Source organism: Aythya ferina (genome assembly GCF_964211825.1).
Source record: "Aythya ferina genome assembly, chromosome: 5".
NCBI lineage: Eukaryota > Metazoa > Chordata > Aves > Anseriformes > Anatidae > Aythya > Aythya ferina.
Window position 1 is genome coordinate 45,803,270 of NC_140301.1, and position 27,721 is coordinate 45,830,990.

Below are 27,721 nucleotides of genomic sequence, written 5' to 3' on the forward strand. Positions count from 1 at the left end.
TCTGGATTAGTTTTATTGATAGTATGTTTCTCCTTGGCCTTTTGCACTGGTCTTGTGGTTTCAGACTCGCTGAACCTTCAAAAGGGTTAGCTAGTTTCCAGCAGCGGTGCCGAAGAGGCCTGGAACCAGGCAGTTCACTAATTTACTCCTGGGAGCAGGAGTAATTCATCTCCCTGACAGTGTGCTCTGATAAATGCCAGCAGGCTCCCTCCTCCCTCTCCCCATTTGTTTACAGTTTGAGGTAAGGCAGCTGGGGAAGGGTAGTGCAGCGCTCCACAGAAACCTCTCCACACCGAGGCCACTGCCTCTGTGCTCTGGGAACTGGGCTGGTGCTGTTCCCTTCCCATCAGGCAAACCGGTGCTCTCCATGCTCACAGGCTTTCAGAAGCCTCATTTGGAAGAACTGTGCCTACAAACAGCACTGAGCTTATCCTTGCTGCAGATCCTGCAGGAGACAGAGAGCAACGTGACACAGTCCCATCCAGCTGGACGTGTTTTAGGTTGAGTGACAAAAGTGTCTTGGGCTAAGTCCAGCCTGGGAAATACCTTGGTAATGGATCACTGAGTCTCACCTCCTCATGGTGTGTCTCAGGGACCATCCATGGGTGCTGAGCCCTGGCCACGCCAGTGTGGCCGTGGCCGTATCAGTCTGATACAGACTGGCTGAGAGGGCACAGTGGTGCTGCTCGACTGTGGGTTCCTGTCCTCCGTCCTGGTGCTTGTGCCCTGGAAGAGAAACAAAGCAGAGACTGTGTGAAATTAGTGAGTGGTCCTTGAATTAGGGGGAATCCATGTCTTAGGTGTGGCTGAGATACTGGGGAACCTGTAAAAGGAGAGAGATGGAGGAGATTTTTTCTTCCAGAAGGGGAATGGCTGATGGACTGAGAACATCCCTCTGACAATCTCGTTCTCTGGCATGGATCTAAATACAGGTCCCGTTCTGTCAGAGACATGATTTTTCTTTGCAATTCCTTTCCCTTAGTGTTGTGTGTTCACATAGTGGATGAGGGCACTCCCAGCTCCTCCAAGTGTGGATGCCAGACATGGTCCGTGGGGAGTTTGTAACCTCTCACCCTCAATTGGCACAGGGAGAGAGCTCTGAAACCTCCCCTCCTCTGATCCTGGCCTCCTGAGTCCTGTGGTAATCTGCTTTTGTCAGTGGGGACCTTCTGGCTAAAATAATCCATTTGACCTCAGACCTTTTATTCCTGACGCTTTGCCCTCTGGCCCTTGAGGTCTCTCTGGGAAAAGCCAGCCTTGCTCTGGCTGCCCTCAAGCCGTTGACTGGTGTTGTCCCTAATCCCAGGAATGGCCCCGAGCTGTTAACTGATGTCTTCCCTAATCCCAGGAACAACTCCTGGCCTGGGGCCGTTCCCACTGTGCTCACAGCAGCCACCCACTGAAGAACATCTCTCAGGAGGGACTTGCTGCCAGCTTGGCTCCTGAGGACAGGGCCTGGGGCAAAAGAAAAGCTGCATGGCAGTGGGAACGTGGCTTTGCTGCTTCCAGGTGGGATTTACAATCCGATGAATACCCCAGCCCGTGCACCATTTGCAGTGGGGTGCACGCTGAAAGCAGGGACCCCACCCTGGAGGTTGGCACTGGTCACGGCCATCGGGACAGCTCAGTCCTTTGGGAGCTCGAGGAAAGGGGGGCTCTGAGAACGGGCTTGTGGAGGGGCCACGTGTTTCTGGAGACAGGGGGAGCCTGTCTTCCTGTTTTCGGCATGTGTTTAGCAGCCATCAGTTTGAGTGACATTAACCAGAGCATGTTTTGGAAGCATCTGTGGTTTAGAAGTTCGGCCAGTCCTTCCCATTCCTCTGCTTTCTGTTACAAGCCACTGAGGCAAGTGGTTAATACCCTCTGCAATGGGCATGCAGGGGTGGCTCAGGGGCAGGGAGCTCTTGGTGGAAGCAGCTGGGAAAAGGGCTCCAGCACCCATGGGCGAGCACAGAGGGTGCCAGGGCCAGCCCAAGCGAGACGAGTAGATGAAGAACTCGGGGTTGTGGCCAGGAGGAGGGCGACCGCAAAGGGGAATTCCTTTCATGCTTCTAGGCTAAGGTAGCGCTCTGCTCCCACCGTCTGGTTTGTGTTCAGGGACGGCACGGGCAGCCGCGGTCCCTCGGGTGTGAGCAATGACTGCTTGCTCACAGGCATCCACGACAGCCTGGAAAGTCCCCCCAGATTTCACCTGGCAGTAACTGTGCGAGGGCTCTTGTCCCAGAGGAAAAGAGGTGGCAGCCCGTGGGTGTGTGGGGAGTGAGAGTGGCCCTTGCATGTCTCTGCTTCCTGGAGTCCTCTGCGGTCTGCCCCATCCATCACTGTCAGTCTGTACGCCTCCCCAGTGTCCATCTGTCTGTACTGAGACCTAGAGGTGGAAGTCAGAGGTAGTTTGTTTTCATGGAAGAGTACTCAGTAATTTTTAAGATTTATGTCAGACTAGGCTGAGCTACCTTTCACCTCCTGAATACTTTTGTAGGTACAAAAAAAATGGCAAAAAGATGGGATTCTGGTGTTCTGCTAGAAATTGTTGATGGGGAAGCAAGCCGAGAGGCATCTCCTCCAGGCGGGCAGCACGTCCCGGGGGCCCACCAGCCCAGGTTGGGGCTCTCGGATGGTGAGAGAAAGGGGACTTGCTGCAAAGGCCACATATTTCCCTCGTTCCCATGGTCACCAGCCTGTTAGGGAGATGCAGATTAAACCTCCCCAGCTGGTGCCTGTTGGCCGAGCAGCCAGGGCCCCCTCTTCCTCCTCTGGATGTGCTGGTGGGAGCTGGAAGCTGCTGGCAGCAGCCGGGGCAGGTGTCAGCGGTGTCGGCAGGAGTCTGGCGTGCAGGCAGCACTTCTCTTATTCTTCTCTTATACTTCTTCTCTTATACTTTTCTCTTTTATTGTGTTAGTACTGTAGTTTAGCATATAGAGGGATGTTCACCCCAGCATCCTCATCAAATCCTAGTCACAGGAACCACATTTCTTTCCGGTTGAAGACTCAAGCTTTGTTCAAGCATTGCTTGCAGCTCTAAGGGGATGATACGGACCTTCTCCAGCCTCTTATCCTGCATGGCAGGACAGCTTTCTGTGCAGGGCTTGGGCAAGGTGTTGGGTTCGTGTCTGAACCAGGGAATCCTGGAGCAGTGTTGGTGCAGAGCAAGAAGGACTGCCTGCACGACCAGTGCAGCATGTGCTGGTGCTCTGCAGCTACGTGATGCTGTCTCCTTTGCCCCACCTTCTTACACCCTCCTTCTTTGTGCTTGCTGTGCCTCAGGATTATTTTGTGGGCATACATGTGAGGAGAGGTGGCCTCCTCAGTCTGCTGAGGTGGGACCATTCATGACACGGTCACTGTTTGTCTGTGGTGGCATGTGGAAGTGAGCCCAGGGGCCTTCCCAGACGGGGTGGTTTACCTGGGACATGTACCTTGCCTTACAGACCCCTTGTTGCCTCTGTTTCTGTGTGCATGGCTCATCCTGCCCCCCACAAATGTAAGCCTCTTGTGGTGTGCTCAGTGCTCTGGTCTAACATCTGCTGCCTTTTCCACAGCCCCATGCTCACGTACCGTGTCGATGCTGACAAGGGGTTCAACTTCTCAGTGGGTGATGACGCCTTTGTGTGCCAGAAGAAGAATCACTTCCAGGTCACGGTCTACATCGGCATGCTTGGAGATCCCAAGTATGTGAAGACCCCTGAGGGGCTGAAACCCTTAGAGTGCTTCTACCTGAAGCTGCACGGAGTGAAGGCAAGCAGGAGCGAAGGGCCAGGAGCAGATCCAGCAGGGAGAAGGGGAGCTTGGCAAACAGCTGGGATCAGACGACATCGTGTCTTTCATGTGCTAAGTCGTAAGGGTGATTGTAGGAGAGTGCTGAAGGCCAGAACAAGGCAGACCTTGAAATATGAGTCCTAAGACAGACTCAATTACACCCAGGGCTGCCTCTCATTCACCTTTGGCTCCAGAGGTTTGCAGGCACTTTGGGAAGATCCATTCACCCTCAACCTCCTCCCTGCCAAGGGAGGCACCCGTGCTTGGACAAGAATGGCACCCAAGCTCGGTGTTGCACCTTAGTTGTGCTGAGTTGCAGGAGGGGCTGGGCAGACAGCTGGCATGTGCGGAGGCTGGGGAAGAGGCGGTGGGAAGGGGAAGGGCTCTTTGTCACGTATCCAAACCTTTCTTTCCAGCTAGAGGCCTTGAACCAGTCAATCAACATAGAGCAGTCGCAGTCTGACCGCAGCAAACGGCCCTTCAACCCTGTCACGTGAGTATTGCCCAGGCTGCATTCATGTCGGGGAACTGCTGCTGGGGAATAAGCATTAGCAGGAGAGGGTGGGGAAGGGAGCTGAGCTAGAGGCCTCAGGGACTGTATTGTGGGTAGCACACCCTCCAGTTTTATCCTCTGTTGCCCACAGCAAAGTTTTATTTTCTTTACATTCCCCGCTCCACTCTGTGCCCAGTTCATAGACCTACCTTTGTGGAGCAGCCCAGGAGATGGCCATTCCCTAAGGAGCCGCCTCTCCAGCAGTATCCTCACTCTCTCCTGTGTTTCCCCTTCCCCAGGGTCAACCTGCCTCCAGAACAGGTCACCAAGGTCACTGTGGGGCGGCTGCACTTTAGTGAGACCACGGCCAACAACATGCGGAAGAAAGGCAAACCCAACCCAGACCAGAGGTGAGGAGCAGAGACACCTTCAAGTTGTTCTGAGTTCTCAAGGCCTCTGGATGTCCCAGTCCCCAGCCTTGGGGGGGTGTCAGGTCCATCACTGGCCCTCCTTTTCTGTGTGGAGGAAAAGAGATGTCTGCTGTGGCCACAGGAATGGTTGTCCCTGTTCTATGAAGGGTTGCGGACAGGGGAGAGGGGATGTGCTGAGCCCACTGTGACAGCCTGGTGCCTCAGCCTTGGGGCAGACTCAGCAGTTCCCAGTGCAGGACGGCACCCTGACCTCTCCCCTCTCTTGGCAGGTATTTCATGCTCGTGGTAGCCCTGCAAGCGCACGCACAGAACCAGAACTACACGCTCGCAGCTCACATTTCTGAGCGCATCATCGTCCGAGTAAGTCCTCCCTCCTCCCTCAGCCTCTGTGGGTGCCTCCAGCCCTTCACTGGGTGACCTGGGCAATTCTCTTTCTGGTTTTCCCCACCCAGCCCTCAAATACCTTCTCCAAACTGTCACTGCCTTGCTTGTAGCTATTCCTGTCTGTGCCTGGGTTCTCACTCCAGCCTTTCCACATCTGTTTGGTGAGAGCAGCTTCAGGGCATGCAAGAACCTGGTGCAGGACAGGGAAGGTGTCCTCTTGTCCCAGCCCTGCCCTAGTGCCAGAGCTGTTGGGAGTGAGGGAACAGTTGTTAGGACTTCGTAGCAGGGACAAGACCTCCTGGTGCAGGAAGACTGGGTGCCTTCTCAGGGCTGCATGTTTTGCACACACTAAGGTGGCAGTGCTCAAATGGGAATGCAGAGGAGCAGGAAGAGAGAGGCACCATCCCCAGACCCTCCCAGGGCTCTGTTAGGAGAGCAGCCAGCTCTGTGGCCTGAAGGCAGGGGGTAAAACACACACAGAGGGGCATTGGGGTCTTCAGACAAGGGCATGATGAGTTAGTTACATAGCCTCCAGGGTGCCCAGAACTTCACAGAATTGCAGGTAGCCTGGACTACCCCATCCCAACCTGTGAGTGGGTTACAAAACTGTGGCAGCAGGCCAGAACCCCAGGATTTGGGGCTCAGGAGCCATATCAATTATGGTCTCCAGCTGTCCTGCATGGTTCTGGTTGGAACTGTTGGAAGAGCTTTGAAAGCTGAGATAACAGACAGCTCAAGAAGGCAAGGACTTTCCTTTAGAGAGAGGAGCAGAGTGGACATAAATCTGGTTCTGCTGGAAGAGGCTTAGACAGGACAAGCAGATGAATGCCAAGATTGCAAGGGCAGGCTGGGATCTGTTCCCAGAGCTGGCAATGGATCCCTGCCCCTGCCACTTTCCATTGTGCTGCTGCAAAGCTCTGTCTCACACCTCCATGGCCTTGCTTGTTCTCTTCTGCCTCTGCTGTGACTGTCTGCTCAACTGCCTGCTGTCCCTCCTGCGGGGCTGGTGCTGTCACAGCTTGGCCTTGAGATATTCCTTGGGCCATCATGTGGTGAGCTGCGGGATGGAGAGGGCATCCCTGCCAAGATCCTGTGCCTTGAACTCTTCATCCCAAAGTTCCCCTCTGGCTTCTCAGGCCACCTGGATCAACATGCCCCAGTTTCAGCTGAGACCTTCCCTATTCCTGGCTCCCTTCTGCAGAGGCGTGACAGCTGTGCTGTCACAGTGCTTCTGCTTATCCTCAACTTTGTTTCCCAGCTGTTTCCCACACACACTAAGGGGGACAGTGTGCTTGGAGCTCTCTGATGTCCACCAGTTCCCTGTGGCCTTCCCTTCAAACCAGTTCCTCTGCAAGGTGCATAGTGGGACAGGACTGTGGGGCTCTCCCGCTGACACCCCTCTGGCCATGTCTCAGAATGCCTCTGCCCAGCAGCACTGCAGCATTCTTCTTCTTGGTTTACTTACTGTTGTTTCCCAGTTCCCAATTTCCTGTCTCTCTACAGGCCTCCAACCCTGGCCAGTTTGAGAGCGACAGTGACGTGCTCTGGCAGCGGGCACAGCTCCCTGATACTGTTTTCCACCATGGCCGGGTTGGCATCAACACAGACCGCCCTGATGAAGCCCTCGTGGTCCATGGCAATGTGAAGGTCATGGGTTCACTGATGCACCCGTCAGACGTCCGAGTGAAGGAGGACATCCAGGAGGTAAGAGCCAGGCTAGGTTTGGCTGATCAGGGATCTGAAAAGGCGCTGCAGAAAGCGTAGGTGTTCTTGTGAGCTTGTTTCAGCAGATGATTTTGACAAATTCATAGGAAGCCTGAGCTCTTATTGACTGGTGAGGAATGACGTTAGCACTCTGTCTTTCTCTGTGTGTCCCAAACACAGCCAGTCCATTATGTCTTAAAGAATATTGGCACTTCCACTGCTAACCACAACTAGCACGTGCAAAACGGACAAACCTGAAAACAAGTGAATACCTCAGGCAGCACATTGGGGCTTGCCAGAGCCTGAGTGAGAGGCTCAGCTCTGCTCTGAAGTCCTCTCAGCTGGATGTCCCTGTACAGGAAAGCTTGGTGCAGTTGTGTCTCATATTTATGAAAACTGCCTCTGCCCTGTGCCTGGTTGTGCAATGGGGCTCGGTTTCCTCCTGGCTTCTCTGCCCAAGGAACATATCCAATGATGAGAACTGGAGATTAATCCCAGTGCAAATGCTCTTTGTCCCCGTGGCTGGTCTGAGTAGGGTTCAGGGCTGTTTCATGGAGTACCTCTTGCCTTTGGGACCTGTCATAAAAGCATTAACACGAACTGTAGTGGGTTTTGCTGCCTGGGGTCAGAGTCATGGGATCTTAAGAAGCAACACCCCACTTAGGAGTTGCACATGTCTGTTTTGTGCCAGGTGGACACCACAGAGCAGCTAAAGAGGATCTCCCGTATGCGACTAGTACACTACAACTACAAGCCCGAGTTTGCAGCCACAGTGGGCATTGACAACACCTCTGAGACAGGTACGGGCCTTGTGTCACCCTGCTGTGTTTTCCTGCTTACATCTGCGGCAGCAGACCTTATATTCTACGACCTACAGTAGAATTTTGGTCATGGGGCAGCCCCACCAGGCACAGGGCTGGAGTGGGGGGGCTCTCACTAACTGAAGCATAGGCATCTAATAAAGCTCTTTGTTTAGTGAGCTGGAGAGAAAGTGGCATTTCCCACAGGCATTTCCCATGTACCCAGCCTTGCCTGAACAGCCTCTTCTTCCACAGCTGAGACTCAGTGGTCTGTGGGATGCCCAGGTGATGGGGCCTCTTTAGGAGCTCTGCTCAGCCCTGCCCAGACTGGGGTGAAGGGGAAGACAGCCTTTGTTTTATCCCCAGCTTGGAGGGTTCCTGCCAACAACCGCACGGGCAAGAGAAAGATTTGTGGCAGGAGTGCTGTCCAGATCCCTGTGACCCACTGTATCATTTCCACGCAGGTGTCATTGCACAGGAGGTAAAGGAGATCCTTCCTGAAGCTGTGAAGGACACTGGGGACCTGGTCTTTTCCAATGGAAAGACCCTCGAGAACTTCCTGGTGGTAAACAAGGTCAGTGGCAGCCCAAAGGGACAGGAAGGGTGGGGAAGCTGGGGAGGTTGTTGAATCTGGGTCAAGGGAGTTGCGGAGCTGGAAGTGGAAGAAGGAAATAATGGTGCCCGGGAAATCTTTCTAAGCCAATACCACTTGTACAAGTTTCAGACCTGGCTGATCTTTCAGATGTCAGGAGCAGACCTGGGTGGACAGCAGACATCTGCAGGGAGGAACTAGCCTGATGTTGGTGAAAGTTGGCAGCATCTCCCTCGGGAAGGACTCCTTGTTGGCAGCCGCCTGTAGGGAGGCTCTTAGTCATAATCTCTCCTTTCTAGATAAGATAAGGTGGTTATGTCAAGATAACCGGGAGCACCTGGCTACTTGACCTCACCATAACCTGTGGCAGCCTGTTTGCTGCTCTGGGCATTGAGGAGACAGCCTCCTATAGCACACATCCCTGACGTTCTCCCAGAGCTGCCAGTTTTCTCCTGCATCACTCCATCCTCAGTGCCCAGAGGATGAATGGCCAGGACTGAGCTTAGTGCCATGTTTTTTCTTTGTGGAAGCCTAGATCCCTGCAGTTACATCACTACCGAGCAGTAGCCAGGACCATGGGCTTTTCCACAGTGTCCAAAACCCTCTGAGCTCAGTGCTGTATCAGCATGCCAGTGAGGTGCTGCCTCGCCTCAGGGAGCTTTGCACGGGGATATGGAGTAGCAGATCCTGAGGGTGGATAGGAGGCATGGGTGATGCCACAGTGCCAGCAGCAGTATGTGGGATGTAGCTGTGCTTGTGCTGGAGGGATGTGCTTGTGCTGGAAAGCCTTGCCTTTACCAGAGGGGCTGCAAGGGGAAGGCTGCTCTCCAGAAGCTTCTGAATTTGGGCTCTCCATTGATCTGAATCAACTGGATGTTGGATAATGATGCAAAATAGCTCCAACAGCTTGCACCGCAAGCAGGAGACAGACTTGGAGGGCTGGGAAGTGGCAGAGAAAGGGCAAGTGGGGAGAATTCCTCACTTAATTTAACCAAGGGCTCCTGATGAAGATGAGTACTTTGTGTCTGTCCTTTGTGACTGAGGACTCCTTGGAGTAACACCAGCAGAGGACACAGTTCTCAGGGATCCTGAACTAACACTTATTGTTTGGGTTGGGTTTTAGCAGAACTCTTGTTCTCGCAACCAGGGGCTGTGTGCCTTACTGGGTGGGTCTCGTTTCCACTCCCCCAGTGCTGGGGGGGAGTTGTTTCGGCTTTCCCTTGAAATAGGGCACGGGAGAGCAGTCAGAGTGGATGGATCCATAGTGGGGAGAAGGCGTGCCTCCATGTGCCCAGCCACTCAGACTTCTGCCCTGTTCCCTGGCAGGAGCGTATATTTATGGAGAACGTGGGAGCTGTGAAGGAGCTGTGCAAACTGACAGACAACCTGGAGACTCGCATCGATGAGCTAGAGAGATGGAGTCACAAGCTGGCCAAGCTCAAACGGCTCGACAGCATGAAATCAACTGTGAGCTCTGGGACATTCAGGTATGAGGGCAAGGGAGCCAAAACGGATCTCTTCTTTGAGCCCAGGCAGCCCTGAATGGCAGCCCATTTGGGGAAAGAGTTGATGGGAAGGAGGGATGGGGCATTGGCAAGTTATTTGGTCTGCAGTAGATTCAGAGAGCTCATGGATGTGGCATACACATACCAAAATCCTGCTCTCAGACTAGCCCCCAAAAAAACACTATAAAATCATCACCATGTTTTTCCAGATTAGTGAGTGGCATTCTCAGAGCAAAGAGTTTCTTGCGTTTCCAAAATTGTTATACTGACCTATGTCAGCTTATGAAGGTTTGGGGCAGAATTCAGGCTTTCTGAGCCAATGCACCAGCACCCCCCTCCACCCCAGAGCAGGCTGAGTGACAAGGGTTTGTGCCTGTCATGTCACAAAGAGATTTCTTCCCTGGCAGAGAATCACGGTTTTGCCTGAGAACCACTCGAGGTGCAGTGGCAGGGCCTGTCCCTGCACAGCTCAGCTCGATTCCTCCTTTCTCCTTGCAGCCAAGCAGGAAGCCAGTTCAGCCGTGCAGGAAGCATGCCCCACAAAAAGAGGCCCCACAAAGTAGCCAGCAAGGTAAGGGACTGCTCCCAGCTGAGTGTTGCTGTGCAGGGGAAGGTGGTCTGCTTGGGATCAGTCTTCTGCATGGTTCTCCAGTGTTTTCCTGCACATGCTGCAGAGGGAGAGACCCGGACTGCTCCCATTTCCTTATCTCTCTTTCCTTTTCGTCCATGCCTAATGAAGGCATTATCTGGCTTCTGCTCTGAGGGGTTTCAGGGCTTGCAGGGGAACAGGAGGAAAGTTTGGAATGTGATGGGTGGGATCCATGTTCAGAAGCAGAGAGGACCAGAGCAATAGAGAGTCCTGAGCTGATATTGCGCTTTCTGTCTTGTAGTCACCATCAGTTGTCCCGGAGCAGGCCTGCATCAGTCAGCGCTTCCTGCAAGGCACCATCATTGCCCTGGTCATCATCATGGCCTTCAGGTGAGACCATATACCCAGGCTGCTGCTTCACCATCTCTCTCCAGCTCATCAGCTTGGTCTAGGCTGGGCCAACCAAACAGGCAGTGCTGGAAACACAGTTTGCTTCGTTTCCAAGGAGTGGTCTCATGCCTGTCCTCAGCTTGTACCTCTCTCTGTCTTTTCAGTGTGGTGTCCATGTCCACACTCTATGTGCTGAGCTTGCGCAGTGAGGAGGACCTTGTGGACATCGATGGGTAGGTACCTCTGGGCTCTGTGGGAAGGATGTGGTGCCTGGGGCAGTCTGAGGCAGAAAGAGCAGCCACCGTGGGGTTACTGACCACGGTTCCAGTGAGCCACGCTGTAAAGCCAGCCAAATGTGTCCATGTATCCAAGCCTTACATTGTTTGCAGCAAGAAGTGAGAACAGAGAAGAAAAAGAAAATGTCCTGATGTTTGTCTGCTCACATACTCATGGCCTGTCTGAATGTTATTTGGTTGCCTCTTCTGATGGATTAAAACAGCACAGTCCCACTGCCTCTGGTGGGGCTGGACCAGGCAAGGGCATAAGGCAAGGGTACAGACTGCAAGCAGTGTCCTTAATGTGGAGAGAGTATCAAGGGAATGGCCCCAGCACAGTGTGCACACGGTTAGCCTGGGCTGGGCATTCAGTTTCAGCACACTTCACTCCTTTGGGAGCTCACGATACCAGATAATGAGTCTCTTTTTCTCTCTCTTTTCCCTGTCCTCTCCCTCTTGTTGTGGTTACATCTCCCATCCAACCCATTTTCTTTCTACTTTCTTTAATTTTCCCTTTCCTGTCTTTCCATTTCCATTATTTTCCATGCCCTCTTTCATTCCCCCCTGCCCTTCCTCACTTCTACCAACCCTCCTTTTCTTCCCTTCTCCCTTCACTGCCCTGTAGCTCTTTTGCTGTGCCCACTGCCTGTCTCCTGGCCCTCTTTCGGCACAGGGGTCCCGGGGTCCCGGTCGCTCTATGCCCACGGTACGTTACTCTTTCATTCTACTGTTATTTAATTGTTGCATCCTTTCTCTCAGTTCCTCTTTTTCTTCCATCCACACCACAGAAGACAAAGAATCTTAGGCAAAACATGAAGGCAAAGAAAGGGATACAAATACAGCTCAGCAGCTGGAGCTCCAGGAGGAAGGACTATAGACCCTGTCAGGCAATATAAAAGGGAAATTAGGATTAATGGATTGAAGAGGCAGTGAATCAAAGGCTAAATAAAGAAGTTACATACTGCAGGTAGAGCAGGAGCGGGCAGTATGAAAGACGTGAAGGGAGTATTTAAAAAGGATGGAAACTGAAGAATTAGCCCAAAAGATATTCCTACTCTCTCTTCATATATGAGTAGTTTTATTATGAAGGGTCACTCTCAATTATAGGACAGCTTAGTGTGCAAAAGAAGGACATAAAAACAAACAAACAAAAAAAACCACAACACAACTTAATTGTTTCTTTATATGAGCCATTAGTACTGGGAATGCTTGGGAAGGTACTGACTCAGTTCTCCTGGTGTCTGACTCACTAACAGGCAAGTTACTGAAGTGTCCAACTGGTTTATAAACTCCACTCCTATATTTTGCCACTGCAGGAAAAGCAATATCTTCAGAAAAATAAATAGAAAGCGTGTTTGAGAGGTATGGCCTTAAATATCTTACTGCAACACCAGGAAAGCTGGCTGAGCTACAAATTAAGAACAGACACGTAAAGCATCTTTGTTGATGTGATCTGCAGGGCTGCAGCAACATACTTCCCTTTAAAGGAAAACAGGTCTTATTTGTCTATCAGCACCCTTTGAACAAAGTGCTGCATAAAGAGCAGTGGAAGGCGTGTTAATTTGTTCTTTTTAGAACTACACAGCAGTGTTTCACAAGAAGCTATTAAAAAAGTAGTTGCTCATGGGATGCAAGATAAAACCAGGCATGGAAAGTGTTGACAAAGGAAGTGGAGGACCTTGAGGGACAGAGGTAGATCTTCAGCTGGGATGAAGGTTGGTTCCAGAGGCTGGTGTCCACATGTCCTCCAGGAGATCACTATTGTGTCTCCGTTAACTAAAAAAAGAAGTATATGTAATAAGGTAAGTCTTGCAGGTGACAGTGGTATTTGGGTTTCTCTAAATGAACAAAGGTTCCATTTATCTTTGATAAACCTTGATCGGTGCTAAGGGAACAGGCAGGACAAGCAAAATGTGGGACAGAGAAAACTGAACTGAGGAGGGACTGGAGAGGTGAAATCTTTAATTTTTATTAGGAACTGAGTAGGAATCTCTGCCTGGTGGGCAGCTGCAGTCTGTGAAGGCAAGAGGCTGTGTTTATCCCATCTCTCCACAGGCAGTAGCTGGTGCCTAGACAAAATGAAAAGGGGAGAAAAACAGCACCAGGCAGTGGTTACTCACTTCTCACATTTGCCCCACCACCCACATGAGGTGCCTGTGGCTTTCTCAGCTTCAGTGAAATGCCTGAAATTGAGTAGGACAAATCTAGGTGGGATTGTGTGTATTTCTAAAAACAAACAAACAAAAAAAAAAACAAACACAAGGTGAGGAACCATCTCAAATCTTGAGACCCAGGCATGTAAATCCACCCCAGAGATCGCTATTAGAAAGTAGATTCACTGAGTAGTCTTTTCCACAGTGAGCACCAAGGGAGCATTGCTCTTGTCCTCTGAACCAGATTAGGCTTGTCCGTGCCATGGGACAGCCACACCATCTTTTGTGACATTTCCTAGCTCTCCTAGCTGTCTTTGTGGCTCGTGTGCCTCTCTCCTGCCTTGCTTTCGTTTCCCAGAGCACTCCAGTCTACTGCTGGAGTCCAGTCTACTACCACTGCACTCTGTGCCTGCTCTTGCTCTGTGTACCTGGTCCCATCGACCCACTCACTGCTACAGCTGCTTCTCCCTTCCCGTACAAGTGACACCGTGGTTCCCTGCAGTGGAGGTTTTCACTCGTGTTTTCCTACATTTCAGGGCAAGCCAGAACTTTGATAAAACGCAGATGGTGCGGTCCACAGCTGCGTCAGGCGGAGCCAGTAGCAAGACCCCCCCACAGCATGGTAGGTCACAGCATGGCAGGGGGCACAGCAGACACACAGGGGTTGTGGTGCTGGGTGATGGTCACAGCTGTAGCTCCTTGCCATGGGTTCACTGGCGTGGAGCTGTCTGCATGCTGGGAGGTCCTGGGGCTGTGGTTTTATAGACAGGGTGCTGATGGCATGTGATGCTCCTTCCCTTGGCTTATTCCAAGTGTCTCTCCTCTTTGCCCTGCAGTCACAGCAAATGTGCCTGACTTGCTTAGCAGTTCCCCCGGTCACAGTGTGCTAGCGTGCTTCAACCCACCTTGTTTCTCCATGTGCTGCTCTGCTGCTCCCACCAACGTCTCCTCCATTGCCCTCTCTGAGACCAGCCCTACTCATGCCACTAACAGGACAGGTAAGTACCAGCCCAGCAGGAGGTGCTGGGACAACTCTCTGCTGTCCGTCCCACCACTGTGTCACCTCAGATCCCTCACCTGGTTTCTCACCTACCTCTTCACCTTATGAAAATGACACGCAGCCTCTGCAAGGTGCCCAGTTTCCCCCACACCCACGGCCTGAAGGGGCTGAGACCTGCTCCAGCATGCAGCCAGGGGGCAAAGCAGGACTGCCAGGCTGCTCAGCCTTTGCTGCCTGTGCGGTGTGGTTTTGTACATCCCTGATCATGCTGCCAGGGTAAGTGGGGACTGGAAGGTCTCTGGAGCTTGGCCATGAGAGGCTATGCCAGGCCTGTGTCTGCTTTGAGCAGGGTTTGGGCAGGCCAGGAGCTGCGCCGCCTCTTGGCTGCACAAGCAGGGCTTTTGCAAGCTCTTACTCCATCACCATTGCAGGAGCAACAGCACCTCAGGCAGTCAGAGCAGAGCTGTAACAGCCCTGGAGTCATGTGTTAAATACTGCCCTGTGCAAGGGCAGTGCAGTGCCTGCTCTTTGTTCCCACAGCCTGTCACAGCTTCCCTGTGCTGCGAGGATTTTGCACCATTCCCTCCAGGCACGGAGGCTGTTACACATGGGGGTGTAATGACAGAGAAGACGCTGGGACAGGATGAGCCCAGAGCTGACAGCCCTTCTCTCTGCACTGGCCTTGGAGGCAGGAATGCTGCCAGCCTCTGCCTCTCAGCGCAACCTCTCTCCCTTTCCTTCGCAGACCAAAGTCAGACCTCACTCCTGCCAGTGACAAATATCAAAGCCAAATCCAGGGGCGTCACCGGAAAAGCGACCTCCTACACCAAGTGGCCAAAGACGCCTGACAGGTCTCAGAGCTTCGGCAGCCCCAATGCCAGCCCCTCCTCCCCCTTCACCCACCTCCAGGGCAAATCCAAGTACATCTCCAACCTCTCGCTCTCCCGCAGCAACTCCCCGCTGGGGCAGGCCCGGCAGCAGCGCAGCATCAAGCAGCCGGTGAGCGAGTGGCCCCGCACGGAGGATCCCAGCACGGATGGTAGGTGGGCCCTCTCCTCTTCCATCCCCACAGCAGCACCGCACCCCCGGGCAGCCTCTTGGGATATCCTCCATTGTCTGGGTCCCTCACTGTGTCCCTGGGCTGTGGCTTGTCCATCCTCAGCTCTTCCAGTGCAGCCAGGTTCAATCTCCACCTCTGCGCTTCCTCCCCCTGCTGCCCTACGCTTTCTGGTCGAGTTAGTCCCTTGGTTCCCTTCTGAGGCTGCCATTACGGCAACTGCCTTCATAGCCCCACCACTCAGCCTTTTCCAAATTAGATTTAGAGGAAGAAACACACAGGTTCAGTCATGTTGGTAGCAGAGGGAAAGGAGTTTGCTGACCAGCCACTGGCAGAGCCTGAGGCAGCCCTGCTTGTGGCTCTCCATGCCTGGACGTGGTGTTAGCGCAGTGTTGCAGCAGGGTGACCCTTCTCTCTGATGGCATGGGGATGCAGAAAGACAGTCTCAGTGCCCGGCGTCCCTTCCAGCCCTCCTCACCCAGGCTGCCCCAGCTGCCATCCCTTTGCCGTTCCTACATTGCCCGTCTCCCACCTGCAGGGCCAAGCCCAGTGCTGCGCTCCATCCGGATCCTGGAGATCGACATGGCCATCCAGTCCCAGTACTGCACAGCCAGCAACGCATGCAGGTGAGCAAGGCTGGGATAGCTGCTGGCACGGTGGTGGCATCTTGGGGAGCTCCAGAAGCAGGTGGGCAGCTCCTGGAGCTTTGGGCCTTTTCCTACCATCACCCAGAGGCAGCCCTTGCCTCCTTGGACAGAGGAGCTGGGGCTTGGGGTCCAGCCCTGCTCCTTCACCTGCAGTGCAGGAAGACTGCATTTGATGATGAGTTCTCCCTTGGGAACTAGCCTGGGAAGCCTTCCCCTCTGAAGTCCCAACCCAACAGAGACTTTGGGTCCTGTCCCAACCATCTCTCAGCCAGCTGCAATGCTGCGGTCAGGTCTAATGCACTTTCTGTCTCCCTGTAGGACTGGGAACTTCACCTACCGCATCCCTGTCAGCCAGCTCACAGCAGTGAACACCAACCTGACCCTGGAGATGAAGTGAGTGGGCAGGGCTGCTTTCTTCAGTGTTTCTGTACCCTCGAAGTCAGCAGGATACTGTGCCATGTCACTGTGGTGTCTGTTGCCCAGCCTTGTAAGAGACAGCAGAGGCTGGTGCCTTCCAGGGTCTCACCACATCTTGTCTCCCCAGCTCCTCCTCCACGTTGACCATCTCCCTTTGTGATGTTGTCTCCAGCGACCCCTGCCAGGATACCATGAGCACAGACAGCTCCACCAATGCCACAGACACGCAGGTAGGGAGGGTTGGGCTCACAGAATCCACATTTGTGAAGCGTCACCCCCAACACAACACAGATACCTCCAGAAAGGACTACAGCAGTCTGGCCAGGGCAGCACAAGAGCTGCTGAAGGGACTTTGTGCTCTGATAGCTGTACTCTGCACTGCCTGCTGTAAATGTACCTCAGACATCCCTGCACCAGCTGGTCATGTAGTACTCAGTGCTTCTGATGCTTGTGGAGCTGGATAAAATGTCTAAGTACCTCCTTGCCCCACTCTCAATCCAGCTCTATTGCTGATCTTGGAGGTGGTACTTCTGCTCCAGAGACAGCTGTAGGGTCACTCGACAGAGGGGGGTTGTGCATTTCCTTGCTAGTCTGCCCTAGGAGGACGTCCCGGGATGCTCAGCCCAGGTCTCATCTCCCCCCTTCTGTTTTCTTCCCCAGGAAACATCGCACCGTTGGCCTCTCGTGATGATGTCTTTCAGGGAGTTCACCTACCACTTCAGAGTAGCACAGCCTGTGAGTACCAGCAGCTGCTTTGCCTTTCCTCTTGTCCAGGGCTAAGTGGAAGGAGAGCGATGGGAATGTGGCACCATCGTGGCACAGGTTTCGTGCCCACATTGTGTGGGGAGCCTTCCACAGCCCTCTCCAGCACGGCTGTTCCCTTCCAAGCCACACAGGTAGTAGAGGGATGTAATTTGGGGCGGGGAGGGGGGGGAACAAGTGCCTACCCACACATGGGGAAGGGCAGTGCGACAGAGCCAGCTGCTCACACACAGGCCTAGAACAGATTATGATCTTTGTCTGTGCCAGCACATAGTTCAGGCACAATTCCCCCCCCTCAGAGCATGCATCTTGCCTGTCTGTAAGCTCTTTTTCTTGCTTTCTCACATAGGGCCGAGCCAACTGCAGCACTACTCCCGAGCAGATGGGACACCTTTTCACTGACTATTATTTCCAGTTTTACTGGCTCTGTGAGTGAGTCCTGGCAGCACCAGTGCCCTCTGGTTGGAGAGAGGAGGGGGACTGGTGACACTGGGGAGACTCCCGTACACCCTCCTCCAATAGCCCCCAGCCCCACCTTACCCCCATCACCTGCTTCAGGCGTGGAGCTGGTTTGGCTGTGGCTGGCGATGCAGACACTGAAGCACAGCACACACAGAACATAGGACCTAAGCCACAGAAACACAACCAGCCCTGCAGTGTCTCCTGGATTCACCCAGCACCACCTCCCGCCACCCCACACGCCCCAGACACCTCTCCATCCCTTATGGGGGACACTTGTGTCTCCCGTCGCTTCTCCTGCCCCCTGTGACACTGGATTTGAAAGCATTACACTGGACTGAATGTGGACAGATCTGCCACGTCCCGCAGCACGGATGGGAGCTCCATCCTGTACTAGCCCAGTGGTCCCAGATGTGCCACGTCAGCTCTCTGCAACACTGGAATTGCTCAACACTGGAGCCCTTTCCAAGAGGGAAACGCTGGAGTTTCACCTGGAAAGGAAGGCTGTGCCTGGACGTACTGGAAGTCGTACACTGGAGTTGCTGTTCCTTCTAGTTTGGCCCAGGGCCATCCCCTGCAGCCCCCCTCCACAGACCCCTGGAGACCCCAGGACCCCTGAACAGACCATTCTCTGCGGACAGCAAGAGAAGGTGCAGCTTCCACGTTTGCCCTCCCTGTCCCACTCTCCTCGCTGTGCTCCGTCACCGTATCCAGGTCTGGATGGATAAACCTAAGAACCCCACTGAAGATGTTGCTGAGGCTGTGCCCAGGCCAAACCACGTGTGGGGATGCTTGCCATCAACCCATGGGAGAAAAATTAACCCCAAGCCACCTGTGTTAAGTGTCGTGGGGACCCGTTTCCTTCGTTTGCCAGCAGCGCGTGGCCTCTTGCAGTGCATGTGGAGCTGCCCAGTCGTCTCTTGAGTCAACGCAGCCGCTCCACCCAGACGTGCTGAGAATGACCACTGGCAACACCCAGCTCACCCTGCAGAGCCAGGCTGGGTCACTGGGGCTGCATGGCCTGGTCTCACTGCACCACCAGGCTAACAGATCTCTGCCAGGCACTGGCAAAAAGAGGCTGATTTTCTCCCACAAAGGAGGAGACAACAGCAGTGACTGTGGGTCCTCGCTGTCACCGTTCTCAGAAAGCAGTGATGTTGAGTGTACTTTGGGTATTTTTACTGTTACAAGTTCTTAACTTGCTAAACTACTGAATTTTATTTTTTTTTAAGCCGTATAAAAATGGGTCTCTTAATTCTGTCCCTGTTGAGCTACGTCGTGTCTCACATAGGAAACCAAAGGGGGCCACTGCTGAGTTCCACAGTAAAGCTTGACTGCTACAGCTGTGCCAGGACATGTCAGAGTGACCAGCGCTCACGCGTCCTGCCCCAGCCCCTCTCGCTGAAGAAGGAGCCCTCTGTACTCCTGGAGGCTGAGCCACCATACAGCTGTGACTCGTTTTTCCAAGGAAGCAGCAGCCACTGCTGTGGAAGGGCAGTGAGGGGGAAACACCACTCTCCAGTCCTGAAGGAAACTCTAAAGCTGGCTTCAGAGAAGAGCAACCTTGCCCCTTGCGGCCCCGTCACTGGACACAGGCGGCTCAAACCAAACTGGTTTTGGGAAAGTGCATCAGGCTCCGGCTGCTGCATTTTGTTCTGTCAGTGGAGATGGATGCAGCAGTCCCTCTGCCACCACCAGCTGGCTCGGCTGTGCCGGAGAAAGAAGCTGCAAAGACGTTTTAGCCGATAGATGGTTCCTACGTGCACGTCGTGGGACCCTACCCTGCCTTCCCTCCCCAGCCTGGGGAGCAGTTTTATCTCCTGTCACCTGCTTCAGAGCTCCCTTCTGAGTTTCTCCCAGCAGAGCAGCCGTAGCCTTGCGCTTCCTTGCAGCATCACTGGGGGTTTGTGTCCCTGCCTCCAGAGGACCTGGCCCCTTCCTTTGTTTGCAGGGCAGATTCGAGGTCAGGTCTTCATTCCCGTGCCGTGCCTGTGGGCAGCAAACAGCGACCTACATCGGCGATGCGCTCTGGTTACTAAAACGCACTGAAGCCTGGGCAGCCAGGAAACGGAGGGTGAGCAGGGAATGCCAGGCAGCCAAGTGGGAATGAAGCTCACGGAGGCCTTCTGCCCCGCTCTGGGGAGCCTGGAGAGAGAGCAAGAGGTCCAAAGGCATGGGGGTGCCTACGCACACACACAGGTCAGTCAGCTCCATGTCCAGGCTTTTCTGCTGCCTGCAGCTGGTAGGGAAACCCTGCAGCAAAGCGCTCTGGAGAGGATGCTCGCTGCTCTTCTCTCCACCTGCCCGAGGCGTTCTTGCCCAGCCTTAACCTGTGAAGTTGCTTTCTTGGCAGCTTTTACTCTCCAGTTGGCAATCAGTGGCCCAGCCTGGCAAGTCCTTACTGAGGTGAGCGATGCCTTGTGCTCCTCGAGGGCTGCTCAGCTGAGGGGTGGCCTTCTCAGACCCTTCTCAGCCACTGTTTTCCCTTACTGCCAAACTGGTCTCGATGCCCGTGCCCTTTTTCAGCCCCCGCAGGGGCACCGGGCAGTGCCGTGAGGGCCAGAGCTGAAAGTGCTGCCTGCAATCCCCACCACCGCCCCCCTCACTGATGGTCATGGCTGAGGGCAGCTGAGAGCCGGGTCTGCTTCTCCCCTGCCGCAGGGGAAGCTGCTCCGAGGGGGGAGGAAGCAATCAATCACTGGAAACGCCAGCAGCAGTGGCCCAGGGGGAGATGGAGTCTCTCAGGTGTCCCCGCAATGCTTAGCCATGGGGTTTATGAGGGCCCCAGCGAACCAAGTGCCTAAGGGCTACGGGAACATCTCTAGTGCCTTTTTCTGCTAACAGGACTGTAGAAGGGAACGGTGGTTTCCCATGCATGTGCTGAATGCTGCGTGCCTCAAAACCAGCGGCCAGTTAGCTCAATAAATGAGGGGAGGCAATAGCTAACGTGCAAAGGGTGGTCTGAGCCCCCATACAGCTGTTTTACAGCAGAAAACCACACGGGCTGACAGCGATCCACAGCATCAGTTTCAGAATGCCATCTTAGGCATCTTATGTTGCTGAAAACCATATCTTTTGTCTTAAAGTACACCACAAATCATACACCAGCTCCACGGGCAGCTGCACAGCAGTATGACAGCAAGGCAGGAATGAGCTCAGAGGGGGGGGTTGTAGTGATGAAAGGGTCACGGGATTGCTTCTAAGCCCCCAGAAACAGCTGTTTGCACAGGCTGCCCCTCGAGGTTCCTGCCCTGCCCACCGGTAACTACAGCTGTGTTCCCCATCCCCAATCAGTAACAAGAGAGTTAACAATCAGGCCTTTCCCTGCATGAGACGGAGGGAGCTCTGAGCCGATGTCTCCAGCCTCACAGCCTGGGGAAAACCCTCTCTTCAGCTGGAAACAAGATGCTTCATCTCTCTAGACATTCTTGGCAGGAAGGAAGACGAGCGTGGATATGAGGCCACTTGCCAAAGTTTGGCTCTTTCGGAGTTTGTTTCAAAAGCAAATTCACAAACATTCTGTCCTACTGTTAGAGCTTAAAGCCTGTAAATAGAGACTATGCCACCACTGCAAGAATTAAGGAAAAAAAAAAAAAAAAAGTAAAGCACTAATTTGTTTGGTTTAAATGTTGCTGTCACAGCTTTAATCACTGTATATTGCCAGCAAGTTTGTAGAATTGCCTTCTTAGCAGGTATTATTGATTATCGGTTTTTATTTTTGGGAAACAAGCGTGGTTTCCCTCCTTTCTTTCTGATTTATATTTATATTTTGCTGAATTTGAGTGCTGAGTCTCCGGATCCCCCACTTTTTTGTTTGGCTTATTTAGACTTTGTTTTATGCTCAAGGTAAATACGCCCATATAAATAAATATATAAATACTGCTTTGTATCCAAGGATGGCTCCTGGCTGCGTTCCTCCCTTGCTATGAAAAAACAGCCTTTTGGGTCAGTAGCTATAAGCTGCTTGTCACAAGACTGAGGAACCCCAGTGCCACCTGCTCAGCGTGAGCTTCCAGACGTGCACAGGTTGGGGTCAGGATAACTGCAGGCTGTGGCTGCTCACTGCTACGCAGCACACACGCTTTTGACCAGATTTAAGTTCTGGCTCATGCCTCAAAGGTCAGGTCCAGACCCAAAAGCATCTGAGAGCACTTGCAGAGGGAAAGCTCCTCTACCAAATAGGAAAGTTTGACACCAGGGATGTGTCACACACCACCAGCTGCAGTTTCACAGCAGTAACTCTGCAGCTCAATTCCAATTGTGTGTTCAATAGCCTAGAAGGAAATACAAACTGTGCTCGATTCCTTACAAAACAGCTGCTCCAGCTGCTGAAATCAGCCAAGGAGACGGCTGCTGCAATTGCAGGTGCAACACAGGGACCATCCCAAAGCTCATGGATTTTGTGCAGAAATCAAGGCTGTTTCAAAAAGCCCGGTGAAAAGAAAAGCCAGGTGAAAGACAAACCGCAAGTCCAAAGGCAGGTGCATCACGAAGCCAGCTTTATTCAGGTTTGGTTTGTTGTGCTGGCAGCAGTCACCTGACAGGAGCACAGTCCATGCCTGACACAGGCTTCCTTGTAGAAATGTAAAAGAAATATAAAAAGAGCTTCTGCAGGGCCTCCCACCTAGAACCAAAGGAGAGAGGAAGGAGGTGAGACAGCTTTACCCAGAGCAGCCCTGGATGCTGCTGCAGCCGCTCCAACTGCAGCCTGCCAGGGCTGTGTGAGCACACAAAAAGCCCCACAGCGTGGGGCAGATCCCCCACCAGGTTCTGCTGGGTCAGAAACACTCCTTGAGCAGAGGAGCGCACACAGCGAGCGCACTGCCTCAAATTGAACACTGGTTCTGCCCTGGAGGGCACGGGACCCCTCTCCACCCAAATCAGCCAGCAGCTGCGTTGCAGCTCAGCACTGGCAGAAGCGCAGCTGATGGAGGAAGAGCAGCAGCAGAGGAGTGTGCTGCGAGGCCGCTGCGCTGCTTAAACCCCAGGGCTGCCCTGAGGAGGCTGGGATCAGAGCACGGCCATTTATATCCCCTAAATCTGCCCCCGAAGGAATCTGGGTTTGGTACAGAGCAGCTGCCCTGGCGGCAGCTCTCCGGGCACCCCCTGCACGCAGGCACCATGCACGCACAGCACGAAGGTCTCGGGCAGCTTACAGCCGTCGGGGGGGGCGCCGGGCAGCCTCAGACGTAGATACCGACCCACAGCAGCAGGAATAGGACACCGAAACCCATGAAGAGCGAGGCCACCAGCGAGATCAGCAGCTCCTTGTAGATGTCCCGCGTGTACTTGGTGGAGGTCACCTCGTAGCTGCCGGCGGGGGGGGTTAAGGCGACAACAGGGGCACAGCGAAGCGACACCACCCCCACCCCAGCCCGTCCCGGTGCCGGTGGCGGTGTCCCCGCAGGATACACGAAGAACCATGCGGTGAAGAACATGCCGATGGCCAGCAGCACCACGGTGAGGTGCGGGAACACGGCCGGGTTCACCGGGCTGGTGTACCGGCTCATCGCCTCCAGCTCCTGCGGGGGCACGGCGGCGGGCAGCGGCGGCTCCCGGGGATCCCCGGCCCCCGGGCCCTGTCCCCGCGTCCCCTCCTCAGCCCCCGATCCCCGGTTCCCGGTCCCGGCCTAGGCCTCGCTCTCCTCCCCGGCCCCATTCCCGGTTCCCAGCCCCCGGTCCCGGTTCCCTTCAGTCAGATCCCGGTTCCCGTCCCCGTTCCCCGTTCCCGGTGCCGCTCCCACCATTGCCGCCCCAGCTCCCGGGCCCGTCCCGTCCGCTCCCGACACGTCGCCCCGGCTCCCGCCGCCGCCCGCCCCTCGTCGGAAGCGGAAGCGGAAACGGAAGCGGAGCGTGCTGGGACGGGGGGCGGGGCCCGGCGGGAGGGAGCCGCTGCTCATTGGCTCCGGCGGGCCGCGCGGCTGAGCGCGGGAGCGGCGGCACCGGGAGGGTAATGGCGGCGGGGGGAGCGGGGCTGGGGGCTGGGAACGGCACCGGGACCGGGACCAGGGCTGGGACCAGGGAATGGGAACGGGGCCGGGGCCGGGGCCGGGGCAAGGGGCTGGTACCGGGATTGGAAATGGGGACAGGGACCTGGCAGCAGGGACCGGGACCAGGATTGGGACCAGGAATGGGACCGGGGACTGGAACCGGGACCGGGAGCTAGGACCGGGAATGGGAACAGGACCAGGACCAGGGAACGGGATCGGGACTGGGGCCAGGGGCTGGTACCGGGATTGGGAACGGGGACCGGGAACAGGAATGGGACCGGGACCGGGGACCGGGATATGGGAACAGGGACTGGGAACAGGACCAGGACCAGGGGCTGGAACCGGGATTGGGAATGGGAACCGGGACCTGGGAACAGGAGCGGGACCAGGGCTGGGGGCTGGGACCAGGACTAGGGACTGGGAGCGGGACCAGTGCCAGGGACCGGGAGCAGGGATCAGGGCCAGGGCTGGGGTCTGGAACTGGGACCGGGACCAGTGTCGGGGTCTGCATCCCGCAGGGCACAGACTCCTGGTGCTGTGGGGGGCCGTCCCCATCCCCCTGTTCCTTCCCAGCCCCCACGGGCGCTGAGCGCAGCCCCTGTGCCCCGCAGGATGGGAATCCACGGCCTGGCCAAGCTGATCGCCGACGTGGCGCCCGGCGCCATCTGCGAGAACGACATCAAGGCGTACTTCGGGCGCAAGGTGGCCATCGACGCCTCCATGAGCATCTACCAGTTCCTGATCGCCGTGCGGCAGGGCGCCGAGGTGCTGCAGAACGAGGAGGGCGAGACCACCAGCCACCTGATGGGCATGTTCTACCGCACCATCCGCATGGTGGAGAACGGCATCAAGCCCGTGTACGTCTTTGATGGCAAGCCGCCCCAGCTGAAGTCGGGGGAGCTGGCCAAGAGGACCGAGCGCCGGGCCGAGGCCGAGAAGCACCTGCAGGAGGCCCAGCAGGCCGGAGAGGAGACCAACATCGAGAAGTTCAGCAAGAGGCTGGTCAAGGTGACCCAGCAGCACACCGATGAGTGCAAGAAGCTGCTGATGCTGATGGGCATCCCCTACGTGGAGGCACCGGGGGAGGCGGAAGCCAGCTGTGCCACCCTGGTGAAGGCGGGGAAGGTCTACGCGGCCGCCACGGAAGATATGGATTGCCTGACCTTCGGCAGTCCCGTGCTGATGCGGCATCTTACCGCCAGCGAGGCTAAGAAGCTGCCCATCCAGGAGTTCCACCTGAACCGTATCCTGCAGGACCTCGATCTGACCTGGGAACAGTTTGTGGATCTGTGCATCCTCCTGGGATGCGACTACTGCGAGAGCATCCGTGGCATCGGCCCCAAGCGGGCCGTTGAGCTCATCAGGCAGCACAAAACCATTGAGGCGATCGTTCAGCACATAGACACCAAGAAGTACCCTCTGCCCGAGAACTGGTTGCACAAAGAGGCCCAGAAGCTCTTCCTAGAGCCGGACGTGGTCAACCCCGACGACATTGAGCTGAAGTGGACGGAGCCGAACGAAGAGGAGCTCGTCCAGTTCATGTGCGTGGAGAAGCAGTTCAACGAGGAGCGCGTCCGCAACGGCGTCAAAAGGCTGAGCAAAAGCCGTCAGGGCAGCACGCAGGGCCGGCTGGATGACTTCTTCAAGGTGACGGGCTCCATCACATCAGCCAAGCGCAAGGAGCCCGAGTCCAAGGGGTCGGCAAAGAAGAAAGCCAAGACCAACAGTGCCGCAGCCAAGTTCAAAAAGGGGAAATAACCAGACTCAAACCCCAGCCGTTAGTTTTTATGCTCCACTGGGAATTTTTGGCTAATAACAACCAGTTGTCTTTCTGTCCTGTGTGTCACTGCTTGATAGGTTGCTGTCAAAGTCCTTCTGACAAGGCTAGGCTAGTGAAAGATGCGAGTGCTTCAGCAGCGGTAGTAAGACGCGGGGCTGGGGGGCAAAGAGGGCTGAGATCTGCAGCTTGGGGGAGCTGGAAGGGGTGAGAAGGTGGCGGGTGAGGAACAAGGGGGCTGCGTTCAGCAGTTCAGCTGCAGCCTCTGTCGCTTGGAGGCTTTTCACATTGAGGCCTCAGGGATGGGAGGTGACACCCAACCACAAATCCCCTTTTGATTTAAGAGGTAAAAAGCTGAGCACCTACAGAGTGAACCAGGTACAGGTATTGGAGGAGAGATTTCTCCCTGACACGGCTCATCTAAAAAGAGGTAAGGTGCAAGCAGCAAAGGCAGAAAATGGGGAGACATGAACGGAAGGCAAGGTGGAATTGGGAGGAGACTTGAAATAATGAGGTAAGCTTCTCCCTTTAGTGAGGACCTCAGGTACTGGATTCCTCCTTCCCTTACTGTCGTCATTTTTCTTTTTAAAAAAAAAAAAAAAAAAAATCTGTATCATGGATTCCAAAGCCCTGCCCTGCTCTTAATGCATAAGCTGACCTGACAAGCTGACCTGAAACTGCAGCTCTCCAACCCTGAATCTCCCTGCTAGGCTCAATTTTATGTTTAATAAGAAAAATGTCAATAAACCTAAAATGGAAACCTCCTCAGCCCCTTGATTTCTTAACACATCCTTCCACATTGTGCACACAGAGACACAGATCCCAGACTAAGGAGAAAAAAGACAATGCCTTTTTTTTTTTTTAATTTTGTTCTGTATTTTGCATAACCTTTTACTTGTCAAAACGATGTGTGTTTTTTTTTTCTTTCCAGAATAAAATTTATATGCAAATACATTTACTAAATTCTCTGGACTGATAGCTTAAACCTTGTTGCTGAAGGTTGCACTGGTAAAGTAAAATCTCATTTTTCATGAGGAAACTCATTAATGAAAATAGGCAACAAATCAAGCTGAGGCCTGAATACAGGAAATCCATGTTTTAATCCAGGTGTTAACAGTGACTTGAAAGAGTTGTTGACAACAGATCTGTGGGTCACCTCTTTACAAACTTATACAGCAAGAAACCAGGCTTGTTTCAGAGGGGGCTTCTATTAACATTGTTAAAATAACCCTGATTTTTAAGCCTCCTCCACCACTCAGTAGGGAAATTGATCTGAAGTTTCAGGTGCTCCAAGTGCTCTGGCTATGTACAGTGCTCAAAGCTAATGTTACACCTAATAGCTGCCAAATAGTCACTGCTTGGGCTGGAAAGGCCTTGTTACTCACATGCTCTTTGGTGTGTTCAAAACCACAGAGTCTGGGGGATTTGACAAAGGTTCCAGTGCCAATCTCCTTGGCTGTGGGCACTGCTGCATCTTAAATCACGAGGAAGATCTCATAGTGAAGGGAACAAATGTAACTGCTGCCCAAAAATGAAGAAACTAACAGAAAGCAAAAACAAACCCACACCTGTTAGCAATTACAAATCTGTTCTCATTTGCTTGTCTAAATGTTAGGAACCTGATCTGCAGTCACAGATGGGATGCATCCTCTGATGCATTTTCAGGGCGGAATGTGTTTCTCCTTCACTGCCTGCAGAAGCAGCTTGGAGAGCTAGATCAGACTCTTGATTGAATTATAAGGAGCTTGGGTATCTATGTCCCCGATAGGTGCCTTCAGGCAGGCACCCAGAAGTAGTCGCTTTCATTTTGAGCAGACTTCCACTTCTCTAGGAGCCATCTTCCTAACACGGGAATTGGGGAGCATGCCTGCCCAACCATGACATCCCATCAAGCTTTGTCATAATCATATAGCTTCTTTCCCTCCGTGGCTTTGCCAAAATAAAGGTTCCTTCCCCCAACCCATCTCACCCCATCCACACCAACACTGAGCAAACAAACGTTAATGAGCACTTTCCACATGGTTAGCCGGGGGAGACCAGATCCAAGTCCATGCTTACCCAGATTCGAAGAGAATTAGAAACGAGAGTTTCTAATGATCCCCTTTGTGGTTGGCGTGAAACTTTGCTGAGCTGCGATTTACTTTGGGGATTTTATCAATGAGAGCCAAAGGAGTAAATGCATCCCGCAGCTGCCCCCCTGCACAAGCCCTTGGGGACGCTGCATAACCTGCCCTGGTCAAAAGGCTGCTGTGGCCATTCTGCCTCGCTTCTCAGCGGCACATCAGCAAACTTCCCTCCACGTCTAACATCAGAATATTTCTAAGAATGGAGAAAAATGGATCCCGTTTCTTCTTTCTACCTTAGGACAACGTGCACATTTGGTGTGCAAATCGCAGAAACACGTTTGGATGCCAGGTAAGAGCGCAGTGTTACGCAGGGAAAGCAGGACTGTAGGCACACGCTTCAAATCCAGCATAAGGTTAAATCACACAGCATTCAAGCTTGTAAGATTATTGATACAGAGCAAAAGCTTAGCAAAA

General features: G+C 53.9%; 3 protein-coding genes across 8 annotated transcripts in view; 2 read left to right on the forward strand and 1 right to left on the reverse strand.

The window, feature by feature from the left end:
- Positions 1-21,545, forward strand: part of MYRF (myelin regulatory factor) — a 62,024-nt gene extending 40,479 nt beyond the window's left edge. For 2 of the 5 annotated variants that reach the window (XM_084522551.1, XM_084522555.1), the window contains 20 exons: positions 3,540-3,735; positions 4,173-4,249; positions 4,549-4,659; positions 4,950-5,040; positions 6,568-6,768; positions 7,460-7,568; positions 8,033-8,142; positions 9,487-9,647; positions 10,164-10,236; positions 10,556-10,644; positions 10,809-10,877; positions 11,545-11,625; positions 13,609-13,694; positions 13,909-14,070; positions 14,818-15,111; positions 15,668-15,755; positions 16,095-16,169; positions 16,321-16,423; positions 16,854-16,928; positions 17,305-21,545. In XM_084522551.1, coding sequence (XP_084378677.1) covers positions 3,540-3,735; positions 4,173-4,249; positions 4,549-4,659; positions 4,950-5,040; positions 6,568-6,768; positions 7,460-7,568; positions 8,033-8,142; positions 9,487-9,647; positions 10,164-10,236; positions 10,556-10,644; positions 10,809-10,877; positions 11,545-11,625; positions 13,609-13,694; positions 13,909-14,070; positions 14,818-15,111; positions 15,668-15,755; positions 16,095-16,169; positions 16,321-16,423; positions 16,854-16,928; positions 17,305-17,391 — 2,338 coding nt within the window. In that variant the 3' untranslated portion in view covers positions 17,392-21,545. The remainder of the gene's footprint in view (positions 1-3,539; positions 3,736-4,172; positions 4,250-4,548; positions 4,660-4,949; positions 5,041-6,567; positions 6,769-7,459; positions 7,569-8,032; positions 8,143-9,486; positions 9,648-10,163; positions 10,237-10,555; positions 10,645-10,808; positions 10,878-11,544; positions 11,626-13,608; positions 13,695-13,908; positions 14,071-14,817; positions 15,112-15,667; positions 15,756-16,094; positions 16,170-16,320; positions 16,424-16,853; positions 16,929-17,304) is intronic. The other 3 variants (XM_084522553.1, XM_084522554.1, XM_084522552.1) reach the window with 3 other exon arrangements.
- A 351-nt stretch (positions 21,546-21,896) lies between these two features.
- Positions 21,897-23,260, reverse strand: TMEM258 (transmembrane protein 258). Of its 2 annotated transcripts, none has more exons than XR_014694067.1 (4): positions 23,159-23,256; positions 22,827-22,936; positions 22,546-22,724; positions 21,897-22,038 (listed from the first exon to the last, which is right to left on the reverse strand). XR_014694067.1 is itself a non-coding variant. In XM_084522644.1 (4 exons), exons 1-3 carry the CDS (start codon positions 23,159-23,161, stop codon positions 22,598-22,600), a joined length of 240 nt encoding a protein of 79 aa, XP_084378770.1. In that variant the 5' UTR covers positions 23,162-23,260; the 3' UTR covers positions 21,897-22,038; positions 22,571-22,597. The 2 variants fall into 2 exon arrangements, 1 of the variants encoding a protein (XP_084378770.1); XM_084522644.1 differs by having other exon boundaries at positions 22,571-22,724; positions 23,159-23,260.
- A 42-nt stretch (positions 23,261-23,302) lies between these two features.
- Positions 23,303-25,945, forward strand: FEN1 (flap structure-specific endonuclease 1). The gene is made up of 2 exons (XM_084522619.1): positions 23,303-23,364; positions 24,016-25,945. The coding sequence occupies exon 2, from the start codon at positions 24,017-24,019 to the stop codon at positions 25,160-25,162; it is 1,146 nt and encodes a 381-aa protein (XP_084378745.1). The 5' UTR covers positions 23,303-23,364; position 24,016; the 3' UTR covers positions 25,163-25,945.
- Positions 25,946-27,721: the final 1,776 nt, after the last annotated feature.

Bases quoted from the DNA above. Each gene is read 5' to 3' on its own strand.
- FEN1 (XM_084522619.1), top strand. From the start codon at position 24,017: ATGGGAATCCACGGCCTGGCCAAGCTGATCGCCGACGTGGCGCCCGGC.
- TMEM258 (XM_084522644.1), bottom strand. The intron at 22,725-22,826 runs GTATCCTGCGGG...CCCCGCCGGCAG, and splicing joins TTCACCGCATGGTTCTTCGT to CTACGAGGTGACCTCCACCA.